This window comes from Chroicocephalus ridibundus, chromosome 3, assembly GCF_963924245.1.
Source record: "Chroicocephalus ridibundus chromosome 3, bChrRid1.1, whole genome shotgun sequence".
Taxonomy (NCBI): Eukaryota; Metazoa; Chordata; class Aves; order Charadriiformes; family Laridae; genus Chroicocephalus; species Chroicocephalus ridibundus.
The window spans coordinates 95,244,145-95,260,262 of record NC_086286.1 but is presented as its reverse complement, the minus strand read 5'-3'; the positions used below and the strand labels follow the sequence as shown (position 1 = coordinate 95,260,262).

Below are 16,118 nucleotides of genomic sequence, written 5' to 3'. Positions count from 1 at the left end.
AGCCTATGGCAGAGCTATTGCCAGGCAGTATAAAACTGCTTTTCTTTTCCTTCTCATGCAGTAGAACAAACACCATGAGCTCTGACGGTGTCTGGGTAGTGAAATGGTGCCTGTGAGATCATTAATGCTGACATAACCTAGAGCACTCATTAGTTTTCCTGGAATAAGTGCGAGATCTGAACCAGCCTCTGACACCTTTCCTCATCAGAGGGATGCAGAAATGAAGCTTTCTCACCTCAGACCTTCTGCTGACAAGACTTCACATGGACTCAGTAGTACCCGCAGGCTCAGAGCATGTGTAGACGCACTGTGCAAAAAGCTTTTCCAAAATGCTTTGAATCCTTGAAAAATATTTTTAGTAAGTTCTGTTTACGTTTTGAGAAGTCAAGGTCGTATCCTATTAGTAGGACTCGTTTTGTGTATTTGAAATTTGTTCATCGATGGTTAATAATTTGTTACATATCTACCCTAGAGGCTATATCTCTGTGTTATCAGTGCACAAAATTGGGAGCTTGGAAAGGCCAGACCTAGTAGCTCTTACTTGTGCATTTACAAATGCACAGAAATATTTTTCCTGAAACCTGTTACTTTAGAGAATCAATGCAGGTCGCTGCTAAAATACACATTTTTATCCTGTAATCCAAACGCATGTAAAATTCATGTTGGCTAAAGCCATGAGAGAAGGTTTTGCCCTCAGTCACACCACTGTAGTTTATTGTTTTTTCACTTTTCTTCAAAAGCTGAGGTCTAGGTTTGGCTTAAAGCTTTCTAACCTGCCTGTATTGACACAGTTGAGAAGCGTCTGGCTTGGGACGCTGGTGACCTCGCTGACGGGTCCCCTGGCTCCAGCAGTCTGCAAAGTCCATTACCCCTTTGGGGGTGCCAGTGGGGATGTGGTCCTGCGAGAGACCCTCCTGAGGTCGTGTAGGTGGGATGTGGCAGCGCATGGGTCTGGGAACGCATGTTTTCAGACGTTCGATTCTCCAGGGAACACCCTGTACCTCTCTGCAAAGCCACGTGTGACTTTTAGCACTGCAAAGTCAGGGAGTTTGGACTAAGCAGAGGATTGTGCCCACCTGCCAGCAGGCAACCGTGAGGGGACATACATGCACGAGGAATGGGAAAGTCCCAGCAAACTCAGACCCCAACTCTGACAGCCGACTGAGGCTCGTGTCAGCTCCACATCCTCCTCCCTCAGCAGCTCAAGCAGCAGGAACAAGATCTTTTATTTTAGGCTTTGCTTTTCCACTACCTGCTGATTGCAATTTTTTAAGGAAAAACCCTGCTAAGAAATAATCGTTGTATAAAGTGGTGCTTAAAATATTTTGTACACTACGAAGTGAAAATGTATGACTCATAGGTCAGATAAGTAGTGCAACTGAGAAAATAGGAATCTTTTCTTGACATCAGCAGGAAAAACAACAAATTATAATCAAAAAATCTGAAAACAATCTATATTGTACATTTCTATATCTTTTCTTCTTTCCCCAGTGTGTGAAATGAACACATTTAAATTTTTAATGTGCTTAAGTGCACAAAGTTGCTGAAAATCAGTGTTCCCCCTTACCTGTTATCTTTGCCATTTTAATAATAGTATTTTTTGTATAATATGTAAAACAGTATGTGGGAAATGCATAACGTGCTTCTTAGTCATGGTTGTTTTTACTGCCAGAGTAACCCACATGCAGATTTTGAAAAGGTCAGATTGTGTGGCATTCTAGGGGAAATCAATGCTTAATCTCATTGATTTGTTTATTTGCAAAAGTTGTTCTAACTTCAACCACTGAGTATCTCCCAAATCCCAGACTCGGTTCTGTGATGGCAGAGGTACAAGAAAGAAAAGACTGCACTGAAGTCAGGCACAAAGACTCATCTTAAATTTCAAGCTTTAGAGGCACTTATGCCCCTCTCTTTACAGGACCAGACCCAGCATGCCACAGTTAACCCTTTCTCTAATTCAGATTATTTGAGGGCCATACTACGGTCATTTCACTGGCTCCATTTTTGAAGCCCATAGTTTCACGCTGAAATGAAAGGCAGGATATGGCATCCTAATTTACATATGAATACTCCGCTGTAGTTGCAATTGCACATTGTACGGCGCAACCTGCAGTTTAAGCACCATGCTAATGTTGCTACTGTGAATATTCTTGTGGTCGGGGTCCCCAAAGTGCTGCCTAACGCAGCAGCACACGACAGTGTGTGTTATATGAAGAGTTCAGGTTCAGAATTTGCTTTGGTAGAGAAGGTGAATTCATTTAGCCGAAGAAAATAACTAATCTATGGGGGAACAAAAGGTCAATTCAAAAACTTAAGTATTTAGAAATCAAACCATGCATGGTTTTCTGAGAACTGCTAGTGTTAGCTGGAACTGTGTGTGCTTATAGCAGCATTTAGTTTGTACGTTAATTAGTTCTACCTGCAAATGTAAGGCAATTAAGATTCCTGTCTCTCTTGCACGTTTGACAGAGTTTCTCTTAATAAAACATTATTTTCCGGTAGTATCCAGTAGTTACAGTTGGATACAGAAAGGCTCTGGCACTCCACAGTGACCTGAAAGTGAACAAAACATCTTACAATGAATAATCTTGTCAGAATTACTAGCTCAAATGAGTTAATATTGATGCCATTTTTCCCATTTAGTGCAATGATAGCATGAGCAAACTACATTTTTTTCAGTTACTGATGTCAGGTAAAGATTCAAAAGGTAAGTACTGCTAGCAGAACACAAAGTGACATCAGAAAGAAATATTAGGGTAGAGGGGGGCCTCCTGGGTCCTATCTCATGTAATTGAAGGCACCTAGGTTATATAATCACGTTCATTATTATACTACCTCACTTATTATTAGCATATTTATTAGCTCCAGCAATGAGATATAACAGAAGTTCTATCATCATTGTGAGTTTTGAGTCTAGCCAGGTGGCACTGCCTGCCTTGGCTGCTCTGTCCAGACGGCTCATTTAAAGAAGCAGCAAAAATGGAGTGTTCTGCATCTGGTACAAAAGATGGGGCTCATCTGGCCCATTTAGCCACGTAGGAGTGTGATTCCGTTGCTTAAACATAGGCATAGGGTACCATGGAAGATCTGTTGGAGAGTCTGCTGCCTCTGCTGCAGGTGGTCCCTGTTCAGATGCCCTGGGGCATCTCAAGTGGCTCTAGACGTTTGTTTTCAGGCAAGCCTAACTCCTGCATTTTAGGATAGAACTAGTAACCTGCTGGAGGAACCTATTTCCATTGTGCGTGTTGCGATGACCAGGCCGTGCTAAACACCCAAGCATTTTATTTTCCAAGTTGGGTGAAATGAATCCTATCCAAAGAAAGCCTAAAAGGCTTGGTTTATTGTCCTGGCTTAGGCTGTGGTGATTAGACCCAGGTCTGCTCAGCAAGTATCCCCAGAAAGACATGATTTGCACACCTTGTTATTCCTTTTACTGTATCTTGATCCTGTTTTTCACCCCTTTGTTTCCTCTGACCAAGTCTCCTCTCAAATAAACAAGCTAATTACTTTCACAGGTTTGCCACAGGTTTTGTATTTCTGTTACCTTGTCACTCTTGGCTTTGCATGGTACTGCTGATGCTGTCACCTAGGTGCTGTTTGTCCTTGCAAGATTGCAATCCCCAAAAGGCCCCAGAGTTCCTCCAGTCACCTTTGAACTTCGGTCACTCCTCCCATAATTACCCGTGGGATCCAGCCTTCCCTCGCAACGCTAGCTGTAACTTCTGTCTGTTTCTTACATTATTATCAGTGACGTCTGGAAATTTCTCATGTTGTCATCATCTCACCTCCAGTAGTTTTCCACACCCTGTTCAGTTAATTTAACCTGAGGATTATGCCAGTCAGGGCCTGGCCAGTGGTTTAGTCATTCGCTTGCAGCACTAACAACCGTGCGGAGGATTATTCCTGAACTTGACCCTGAAGTGGTCTGGAAAATATTTTCTTAGTTGTGTGATGAGAGGAATATAAAAAAAAGATCAAACCCATTTGGTCAGTATTGAGTAAGATGATACAGCACAGCACGGTGCTGACACCTATACGCTCATGTAAAGACCATCCTGAGATACAGCAGCTCAAAGTGAGCAAGAAGCCACTGATAATCATAGACTGATACCATCAAGTCTTCAGAACCTAAAAGAATCGGGGGAAAGGCTTTAATACTGTCCTGTTATTTTCTTTGGAGAAATTCCAGGGATACAGTCTGTGTGACTGCTCCTGGTTTTGGATCGCTCCCAGATGTCAGATCCCAAAGGTTCAAGTTTATCTTTGACTTCTTCGGAAGACAGTTCGGTGACAATATCATTAATATGCAGATGACACTTAGTTCTGTTTCCTTCTTGTCAGCCCAGGCAGGAGATATCTCTGTGCTTTCCAGTGTCTGGCAGAGATAGGGAGCTGAACAGAAGCCAAGAAACTGGGCTTGTTCCAGAGCTTCAAACTGCTTTGCGATGACTGGCCTGGAAACGAATTTTGAGGAACTTTTATTCAGGGATTCATTTGTTCAAGTGCTTTGTTGCTCTCTGGGTCTTAATAGCCTCAAACTGTTCTGCACTTGCCCTCTGATGAGAAGAGCGGGGAATACCACCGTCAGCAAACAAAGGAAAACCAAACCAAGCCCCTCTGCCAGGCCAAGAGCATGGCTGCATCAGCTCACCTCTGCCAGAAAAAAGGGAGCTACATTCCCACCTCCGTTCCTCCTTATCGCTCTATCTCAGCCACACACTGCCTTGTGCAGGCTCTGGAGCGTGTTAGGCACCTCCATGAGCTAACTCAACTCACCAAAACCAGCAGAAACCAACCATGCAGAAACGTGGCTAATGCTCTCCACCCTCCTGGGTTGCACTGGCTCTCCAAAGAGTCCAGCGAAAGCTGGGAAGAGGGGTTAAGGTAGGGAAGTGAAGAGGAGCAAGGAAGGAGAGTGAGACCCGATAAGCACACAGGGTGGTGTGCCTGCAACCAGGCTCACATTACAAAACTTGAGACTTGATAACCCCTTGAAATTTCAGCTGCAGCCTTAATTCAGCTCACTCTCTTTTAGTCACTATGCCTTTCTCAGGGTATATTACACCCGCAGTTTGTTCCCAACAATGGGAGCAATTAGAAGCACTGTTTACTATCTACAGAGCCCTAAATAGTTGAAATCTAATTACTTCCAAAAGACTTTCCTTCTTTTGTCCTGTGGTGACCCCAGCATTAAATAGAATTGCTTTGGCCGTCTTGCCTAGGAATGAACTTTGAGGAAGCTGGAAGAGAAATAATGTCTCTAGAAGGCATTTTCCTGAAGAATTCATTCCAGCCAGAATATTTGCTAAGCCTGAACTTGCCCACATTTGGTACACGATGTAAAATAATTCTCCATGCACATGTTCTCCCCTAATAACAGGCCCCGGAGTCCTTGGCATTCAGCCTCCCGTTGTCTATCTTTGTCCTTTAACATCGTGTGCCGTTGCCTGAGCACGTGCCCTGCCGCCTCCCAGCCGGTCTTCGGAAATCCTCCACTCTGCCCACACCTCCTGGTGCCCGCACAAGGCAGCCGGGGGGTGGCGGGGGTCCAAACTACCCAAGAGGGAAGCGCAGAGACATAACTTTCTCCTGCCCCAGGTCCAGTCCCCAGGTTTGGCACTGCTGCGCTTCCCAGGCCAGGAGTAGCCTGGAGGACATTCGCCTGGGTCAGGGAAGACCCTCAGCCACACACGAACATGAAGTCAGAATCTTTTTCCTTTGGAGATATGGTCAGTAAACCACAACCACGCACCATTATTTGCATATGTGCTGCATTTCTACATGGCCTGTGGTCAATGAGTGGGATGTGGAGAGCCTTCCCGCCTGTACCAAACTCTGCCGTCATCTGCACTGTTGCTACATGGCAGAGGTGCTGGCCTCCGCAGCGCAGCTATCGAAACATCTGTATGCTGAGCCTCTGATTGCACTCGCCACGTTGAAGGGATTACAGATGCCCTCCTCTTTCTCTTTGACCTCTCCCCACGTATGTCTGAGCTAATGTTGTCCAACAGCCTGAGGTAGCTCTGCATCTGCTGCTGCCTAGCAGTCTTTGGAGCTTGTCAGGAGCGATGTAGGTATATCTGAGCCTGTCATAAGGAAGGGGAAAGGACCAGGAACTTCTTAAGGTTCCTTCCAGCTTTTGATCACTGTTTTTTGTGTTTTGGAAGATGATCCACTTCAAATTGTACCGATGGACTTGTAGAAAACGCAGCTCCTTCTTGTTCCTTTGACTTTTTCTCATCTGTGAACTTCAACTTCCTTTTAGTCCAACTATATTTTTACAATGTGATCTCTGTATAATCCATATTTGTGTAGTTGTGCAAATACATAGTTATATTTCCCTGCAGAAAATAGGTGAAACACCTTTACACCCATGGAAAAGAACACTTTTTTCTGCCCAACTCACATAATTTCCCATCATTTGACATCTTTGAGATCTCAGACCTCCTGCTTTGTTATTTTTAAAACTGATTTATTGCTTATTTCGGTATTTTTCTCACATTTATTATTTACCTCAGTTTTATTCAGTCATAAAGAATATTTAGAAAAATGCATTAATGTTAATTTGTTTATGTTCAGTTTTCTTTTAGAAACAACTATATATATTCCATGTGTCTTGGAAATGCATTATTGGAAATGCTGTTTCATGCCATGTAAATAATCTGCAACTAATCTCTCGGTAACTTCTGGTAAGCCACGATATTCGTTAATTTCTTTCTAGATCACATTGACAACCATTGGCTACGGAGACAAAACTCCTCTTACTTGGCTTGGAAGGTTGCTTTCTGCAGGATTTGCTCTACTTGGCATTTCTTTCTTTGCACTACCTGCTGTGAGTATGCCTAGAAAACTTGTAAAAAAGTAATAGAAACTGCAGTAGCTCCTACCACTGTTATGATACAAAAAGCTGAAGGAAGATCTCCACATGAACTGTTTAAGGCTTTTTGCTCTCTGACAGCATAGGTGAACTGCTATCCGAAATCCAAACAAAAGGTTTAGCGTTGCTGTCATTACTTGAGTTTTGGGGGCTTTCTCTGGGGGGCTTTCTTTGGCCAGAACAGAACTGGGAAATAATCCTAAATTAGGTAGCATGCTATTGTGTAAGGTTGAAATTCCGTTCTTTTGTTATGAATTGTGGCTCATGCGTTACTGCTTTTCTTTCAGATTTTTGGAAAAAATCAGCTGATATGTTTTTCTGAATTAGATTCTATTGCAAAAAAAAGTGAGATATTTCTAATAGGTTGTCTTGTATGAGCATGTTCAGGCTACCAACAGAACAGTAGATAGCAGCAAATCAATCAAAAGTTGATGTTGTTGAATATAAAAATGCAACTACCATTTTCTGTGAATGATTGTAAATAAACATGATAGTTTATTTATGTTGCTTTTATTAATGTTCAAGAGATTTTAATGGAAATGGGAATCATCTAACGACTAAAGTATAGCATAGCTTCAGAAATAACTTTTCATTTTTGTGAGCGAATTTCCTTTCTTTTTTAAATTAGTATTGAATAAGCATGAAACCAGAAGTGACATACGCATTTTGTTGTATTGCATCCAGTGCAACATATACAGAAAGTCAATATTTTAATACTTGGATTCATTATCTGTGGATCACAATAAATTATGAATGTTAAAATAATACATTTGTTTTCAACGATATAGACAAACCAAGATTAAAAGTCAGAATTTGCTAACAGCGTTGAATCATCTAGTGTACTGCATTTATTTCTTATTCGAAGTACAGAGACTATTTCAGTATCTCTGGCATATTATAGTACATTATAATTATAATTAATACATTACCTGTTTGGAACCTTTGCTATTTAATGGCAGTTACTGTAATTAATTCTCTTTGTTACCTAGTCACCACTAAGAAGAAAGTTAGTGTTACTAACTTTCAGGACTACAATGAACCTGTAAAAGATGAATAACTTTACATATTCGATATGCCAGAACTTTTGTTCCTCATGTCATATCTATGTACAGATACTCATTTTCCTCACGAACACTTTTGTGCTGAATCTGTCTGTAAAACAAGACATATGTGTGAATCGTGTGCATTTCTAATATCATTTTATCCTGACGAAGAATCAAGTGGAAATACTCTTCCGCATAATGCAGACACGTCCAGCAGAAATACTACGCTCCTTGCAAGCCAAAGAGGGAAACATTCTCAATCTGTTGTTCAGCAGCAGTCAAATTTGTCTTCCTTATTCGAACATAAAAAAGCCAAAAGGGGAGACGTTTCATCGTCAGCTTTTTTTCATAGCCTATAGAGTGAACAATGGGGACTACTTAGATGGGAAAGTGAGAAGAAATGGTCTTAATCTGTAAAGCAAGGCATTTTCTAAAATCAAAAGTTATGATAAGCACTGAAGATACAGACTTTGAAGCCCATATATATCTGGCATATTTGGCAGCTGGTCATTTCATCACTCCTGCCTTAAATTCCTCTGGATGTTCCTGCCTGATGTTTTATATATAGCTATATGTCCGTGGCCCTTAGAGCTGCAGGAACATAGTGTAGCGCAACCCCGAGCAATGGTTGAGATGAGCGGTTGCTGGTAGCACCACAGATGTTATCTCTTAAGTAAGGAGTCTTCGGCCTCACCACGAATGGGCACCATTGTTAAGCCTTATACCGTCCTATACTGTCATAAACGTGTTACCTGAAGAAATCATATGGCGTAACATCTTCACAAAACCTCTGTAGTTGGTTGTGTATATTTGTTGAAAAAACTACCTACATAATGATAAACGGTGTACTGTATTGCAGGGCATCCTTGGCTCAGGATTTGCGTTAAAAGTGCAGGAACAGCATCGTCAGAAACACTTTGAGAAAAGAAGGAATCCAGCCGCCAGTCTAATTCAGGTAACTATGAAATCAGTGAAAAGATAACAAGAGGTGACTTAAAGTACATATTGGAGCAAGTTTTATTATTTCAATTTGGAAGTTTTTGTGGAAATAAGGTTTAACAGATTGGTTAGGTTCATGAAATAAGTTTATTCAGCGATTACCGTGTGTTGCCATAATTGTGTATATAGCATTTCTATGTGTGGTTTTTGAGTTCTTCTATCCATGCTGAAGAAACCAAGCAGAGGTTGTCAATTGCATGCCTGAAGTTAGCAAATTACCTGGAAAAACAGAATTGATCCCTAGACAACCCAACTGACAGCACAGCACTCTTGCCTATATTACGCTACTTTTCATCTACTACAGGGTTTAGAGTGCTCCAATGAATGATATACTTGGTGAAAGTGAAAAGTGTCCTGCTCAGAGAATTGCTTTCACTATTGGTCAATTCAAAATGGAAAATGTAGGCGCTAGCAATTCCAAAATGTCTGAAATTGTCTGAAGTGGTTTCAGCTCCAATATTGATGTAATGGTGCAGATCAACGATTTAGAAAGATTATTTTTTAACAGAAGTGGCATGATAATTGTTAAAGAGCTGTTTCACATGGGTTTTTTCCTTAACTTACATTCCTAGTTAGAAATGAGAAAAACCTCTAAGAATGATTTTGCACCTAGCTTTACTCTACTTGATGGACTGAAAAAAAAGAGGGGAGAAATAATCTTCTAGCAACCTAGTTTATTTGCTTGGGATCCTCAGTGTTTTATGTGTGTCGCTTACACTGTTTTTTTAATTCTGAAATAATAAATCCAAATAAAGAAGCTGAATATTAATATACCAGAGTTCCGTGGTAAGTTCAGGATAGATGCCAGACTGTCTCTGAAGCATTCTTAAAGTTAATAAATGTTTTCCATTCTTACTGTTCAATGATTATTAGATACTAAATACTTGAGATTGTATATTTATTAGACTAATTAATAAGTATAATTGCACTCCTTTTGTATCTATTGCACTGTAGAATGAATGAATGAGATATTTTCTAGCACATATATTCTAAACTGTTTCTTACAAGTTTGTTTGCCAGAGGAAACACACAATAGATTTAGGGTTTGGATGTAGCTCTTATTATTGTATGATAGTTCAACCAAAGTATTAGTAAGACAGCATGCTAAATAGATTAAGAGCAGCTAACTGACCGATTTCAGAAAGTGACTCTCAATGGGCAAAATCGTTGTGAAAGGAAGATATTTGTGGTGGGATCCCATGATGAAGGCTCTTCAGCATTTACATGTTCATTTTCATGTTCAGCATTTTCAGTGGTCTGGAAATAATTATAAAATTGCTGATGGAGATATTTGCCAATAGCACAAGGCCTGGCAGAATAGGAAAGATGAGGGCAGGCACACAGGAATGAACCCGAGGATGATCTGGGTGACATTACAGGGTGGAACGATCCCTACCAAATGTCTTAATACACCAAACACAAAACTTGAACTAGAAACAATTAATTCAGACTATTACAAGAGGTTTCTATGTTAGTATTAGTGACTATGGAAAGGACTTGACAAAGGATGAGAAACACAGAGGAGAAAGAGTGGTAAAGAAGGGTCAAGAGCTTCATACAAGTTCCCAGTGTTACTCCAGCTGTTTTAATACAGTCCTTAGATACAGAACCAGAAAGGTAACAAGTAGGAGGAGGCTGATATTACCACTGTGGATGGTGACGCTGTTACTAACACGCCACATATCAACTCAGCATCTACAGTTCATAAATTAGCCTGGAAAACTGGAAAAAACAAAGAAAACATCGGAAAAAATGAGTCCAGGACTGGAGAAAATTTCACATTCATAAATGCAGGATGTGTCTAAACTGCGTATCATTGTCTACTGTAAAAGTGCCTGGGCTTTTTTAAATTGCCTGTTGAGGATTTGATAATGCGCTACCATGGAAATCAGTGTGCTCTAGTTTATCAGGATAATGTCTATTTTCTAATCAGTTACTCTGCAGAATTAGTCTGTGCTAACTCCTCTGTTGCCATAGATATACTGTCTGCTGGAGCCTTTACCTGACTTAAAGATAGCTAAGGTATCGCTATAGAAAAATGAAATGTTTCATATGGGTATACTTTTCTCAGTTTCTTTAGATTATAAGAAGTATTCAGTGTGAATATTATTTGCGCATAAAAGTCCAGAGAGGAAATACTGGAACCTAGAGGACTATTTAATGTAGCAGACAGAAAAGTAACAAATACCTCTGGCTATAAGACAAAACCAAAGACTTTCAAAGTAAAAACAATGCACAGATTTTTGACAATGAGAATGATCAGCCAGTGGAACAATTTACAAAGTGAGTGACAGGTTCTCCATCTGTAAATGAAGACTAGATGTATTTCTGAGAGATACGCAGTAGGAAAACACAGGTTATTAGACTCTGTACGAGAATACCTGGATGACATTTAATGGTTGACAATATACAGGAAGCGCAGACACTCAGCTAGTACAAATTAATATAGTTATGTTGACATCAGGGAAGCTGTTCCAGGTTGCAGAACGGAGGATCTGCCTTACTATCTACATGCAGTTATAAATCCAAACGGCGAATACGTTTTCAGTGCTATGCTTTGTTCACTCACCTTTGAAATGATTTATTTCATGTTTTTAAACATTTAGCAGTGTTTCAGACCACAGAGAATACGTCACTTTTCTTCTAAATGCTTTTTGTCTGGTTTTCATTATCATCTACAAAATGTATTACGACACTTTCGTTACCTCAGACTGCCAGTTTGTGTGGGTGTCCCCTATGGACTTGTCACAAATAAATCACTGCAATGCTTTTTTGAGCACCTTTATGTACTGAATATCTTCTGGTGCTTCCACAAAGCCAATAACTCTTACTTTACTCTGTAAAGTGTGATTCACAAGAGTTTTGGTAGGTTTTTACTGGTATTTCCTTAATCAGCCTAACAGAGCGCATCCCGATCTGAGCAAAATCCCCTCTCTCCGTAATCAGTGCGGTGGCATTGTCACTTCATGTTCTTGGATCCTTTGTGCTTTTCTATTGTTTCCCCATACCAGGCTTCTTGGCGGTTTTATTCTACTGACGCCAGCCGAACAAACCTGACAGCCACCTGGCGATATTATGAAAGTATTCTTCCTCCCCTCAGGCATGTATCAGTGCTATGAATGATAAAAGAAAGCCATGACTTGTATTGGTTACTAATCTGCTTTTCAATTTTTTGTTTCATCCCCTGCTCCCTCTTGCCTTGTTTTTTTCTTTTTTTACCATATATCCTGCACGTAGTGTGTATGGCGTAGTTATGCGGCTGATGAGAAATCGGTTTCCATTGCTACCTGGAAGCCTCATTTGAAGGCCTTGCATACCTGCAGCCCTACAAAGTAGGTACAAATATGGCAGCTGGTGCTGTTATCGATGTCTGTTCGAGCTTATAGAGAATTACTACTTGTCTGTTTCGTCTTGTTTCGTCTTCTTAAGTCCTCTCATTAAAAATTTCAACTAACAAATCAGATCACTAGTACTAGAAGCCTAGGACAGTGGGACAAATACAAATCATTGCCATTGACCTGAGGCCAGGCATTAGAAGCGTTTTTGCAAAAACCCACTCATATATCAAGGTTAATGTTTCACCCAGTTCCAAATTATCTCTAAGGAGGAGAAGTTCAACGCAGAGCTTGTTCCTTGATTTAATGGTATTTCTGTGCCTGTGCCTTTATATCAGGCTGTAGCTACAGATCTACTTTTGCAAGGGGAGAGAGCCTTGTGGTACTCTGCAGGTGAATGCACTGGGGAATTTGCTCCTTTTCGTCATAACTTCTCATATATGCAGTATTTCCTTAGGGCAAATTATATCCTCAGTTACACCCCCAGCCAGTAGAAGACGACTAAAAAGACCTGATGTCACGGTTTGCAGACGGGAAATATTTGATGTCCTAGTTTGGGTGAGAATTCACAGAGCACTGGCAGCCCAAGACTCTTCAATAATTCAGTAGAAGATTTACCAGAAGGTAGTAAATTGACTGATTCAATGCAGGGCACAAATCAGGAAGTAAAAGATACTTGATAAAGATCAAAAAAGCAGAGTGCTAAAAGCCTTATGGGAAAGCTCTGACAAGCATCCTAACTTGTTATTGCAGACGGCGCGAGAGAATTAGTGGTTTCTCTCAGAGCTGGGTGATGAACATCCACATGACAGTAAAAAGGTAATCATGTGCCAAAAAGCTCAGCCAAAAAGAGGTTTGGCTGGCTACCCAAAGCTGATCTTTGAATTTCAGAGAGTTGACAAGAACAGAGCCATAAGTAATCCATTACCATAACAGTAATTCCAAAACGCTCCAAACTAAAAGGAACTTTTACATTAAAAGTTACGTGGGATATTGATTTTTGACATATGCAAACAGGTTAAAGGCAACACTGGTATAAATGGATGGATATAAAATTACATAAATAGTGAAGCTGTGTCCCACCTAAAATGTTCTAAAATATGACTGTCCCTCAAAAGTGCATCTAATTGTTATTTTAAATAAGCGTATTGCTGTGCTATCCTAAAATTAAACCTTTTTATTCACCAGAGATAACTTTATCTAATAAGAGCCTACAGCTTTCTGTTATATATGTGTCAGCAATGCATTTTGCCTAAGTGCTTTGCCAACTCAGTCTGCAGTGGTATGTACTAAGCATGTTCTGCATGTGTTAAAACAACTGAAAAGTTTCTTTTTCAGAAGCGTTGTAGTTACAAGTCTTGCTTAAATGTTTTCGTGGTTGCAATGTAATGTGTGTGTTGTACACTAATTAACATATCCATTTACGTTTATCATATATCTAACATCATCTGTAACTAAGTAATGTGATTACTATCTGCATAACAAGTATGTTTTTCCCTCCCACTCCCTGACCTGAAGAAAAGAACAAGGGGAAGCTTCTAGCAGGTTTGTAGTTTCTTTTGTTTCTTTTATCTGTGAAATCGCTGCTTCTTAATGGCTTTTAGATGTCTCGGGTTCTGTACAGTAGGTTCAATGAACTGTAACTGTTAACCGATAATAAACAAAAATTGCATTTTTTTAAAACTCATATCGATAGACTAATGCTGCTGAAATTAGCTTCTTTGTCCCAGTTTTTGTATGGAGAAACTAGGCAATTTTTTTACTTTTCTAGCCACATGTTTTAGCTTTGAGGGGGAGCTCAGTTTGAACAGCGTCAGAGCAGCGAGTGGAGCAGCCTCCACGGACCCAGCTCCTGGGCCAGGACGCGGCCCCCGGCTTCTGCCGACACTCGAGGTTTCCAGGAATCGCAGTGGGAGTCACAGGCACCTAGTTGAGTTTGGCTTTGTGAACAAGCCCGCCAGCCCCCTGTCGCACGGGGAGGATCCCCCGACGGGGCTGGTTGGATGTCACCTTGGCCAGGTTCTGTGCTGCCCTGCAGGTGCATCCTCAAGGCTTCCTCAGTGCTGCGTCCCCACGTCGCCTAACCTTTTCCTGCCGTCCCCTCCTCAGGAGCATTTTGGCACATGGCAGGTGGGGGGAAAGCACCGCTGTGGTGGCTCACCTCCTCCCGGCTGCAAGGTTTGCACCCCGGCATGGCCCTGTTTGGGCTGAGGAGGCAGCCTGGCATCTCTCCTTAAATAAGCCCCACCACTAGGAGGGCAGATGGGGCTTCCACCCAACCTGGCTGCCTACAGCACGCAGTGGCAGGCTTGGCAGGGCTATCCTCGCTGGGTAAATAAAGCCCTGGACGTGCACAGTCCTAAGGCAGTAAGAGGAAATGCTGCTCTTTGCCGTACTTACAGCTCGAATCCTTAGGGACGGGAAAGGACTCGGCGGCTACAAGAGAAATTACACTACCTCCAAAACTCATTAGGGACGGGAGTCTACAGGCGTTCGGCAGCCAGCACTGTGGTATCAGCACGGTCAGAGAACAGTGGAGTTTACCTCCAAGCAGAAAACAATGAAAAGCCAAGAAAAAAAATGTTGGTGACACGTCAACCCCTGAAATACAACCGTCCCCGAGTTGTGCTGTGGTTCACAAACTCTTCTGGGTTATTCAGTCAGGGGTGGAAAGTCTTCACATCAATTACCCGCGTCCTGTTCCCTGTTCCAGACTGGTCCTCTGACACCTGACTCCATCCTTTTCCCCGATGTTCACGTAACTGCTGTTAGCGTCACAGGAACTCGAGGGGACTGGGTTTGCTCAGAGATGTCCCTCAAGAGCACTTCACCTGCTCTGTCCGTTCTGTGACTTTTCGTATACATCACCTCCATAGGCTTGCCAGCAACATATTGGTCTCATTAAATTATTACAGCCTGATTGAAACTTTTTTGCACTCACCAGCCATATTTCCTACTCCTCCAACAGCAACATTTAAAATTGACTTCAGCTTCTTTAAAGGCGAGACTGAAGTTGGCAGTAAATAAGTATGCACCTCCAGAACAGTGATTTGTGCAGAGGGGAGAGGTTATTTCTGGTTGTACCTGCGAGCACTTAAAGAGACAAATTTACCTAGAATCAGTAGAAGCTAGATGCAAAAAAAACCCCAGGTGTCGAAACTGTATTACATGCTCCATGTTAGTGATAACTGTTGTGGTTTTAAAAGTAGTCAATGATTTCGCCAGATTTTTTCACTTTATTTTCAATGAATGGAAGATGTTTGTCCCTTCAGAAACTCTCAACTAATATGTGCGCTGCTGCAAATTAGTGTGGGCATAAAAATGAACTAGTTATCTCCTGAGATCCTGGTCTGCGGTAAAAAACCCTACTGACCACTCAGTGCCTTTTAGAAAAGGTGTGTTCTGTCAGTGGCTGTTTATCATTCTTATGCTCATGTATTGCTGTGTGTTTGTATCACTTAAAATATGTGTGTTGTATGTGATCTTTTGTGGTAAAAATGTAATTGCAAACTGCTGCAACGTACTTCGAGATAACTGTCCTCCGCTGTTTAACTTCTTTCTTACTGCAATGCTGAGTGACTTGCATGGGATGCTATGTGAACTAAGTAAGCTGCTTCTTGTTTCACTCTTTAAATGGAGACGTGTTTGCACAAGTAGTGCATTGGATTGCTTTCTGAATACGCTCTTTGCTCTGTACTCCATTCTAATAACAGTGGAGAAAAACTTTTATTACTTTAGGTGAAAGTTGACTGGGGTTTTTTTCCCTACCAAAATGACTTTTATATTTACAGAAATGAATTCTTGCATTTTGTCCTGTATAGACCTACAGTCTTTCATTAGGTAGCTCAATGTTGCTGTGCATTT

The 16,118-nt window shown here is 41.2% G+C and overlaps 1 protein-coding gene across 3 annotated transcripts in view; it reads left to right on the top strand.

Annotated features, from left to right (window-relative positions):
- KCNQ5 (potassium voltage-gated channel subfamily Q member 5) overlaps nt 1–16,118 on the top strand; it is a 306,072-nt gene that overhangs the window by 253,583 nt on the left and 36,371 nt on the right. For 2 of the 3 annotated variants that reach the window (XM_063330168.1, XM_063330166.1), the window contains exons 6-9: nt 6,722–6,832; nt 8,780–8,875; nt 12,157–12,251; nt 13,773–13,799. In XM_063330168.1, coding sequence (XP_063186238.1) covers nt 6,722–6,832; nt 8,780–8,875; nt 12,157–12,251; nt 13,773–13,799 — 329 coding nt within the window. The remainder of the gene's footprint in view (nt 1–6,721; nt 6,833–8,779; nt 8,876–12,156; nt 12,252–13,772; nt 13,800–16,118) is intronic. The other variant, XM_063330167.1, reaches the window with a different exon arrangement.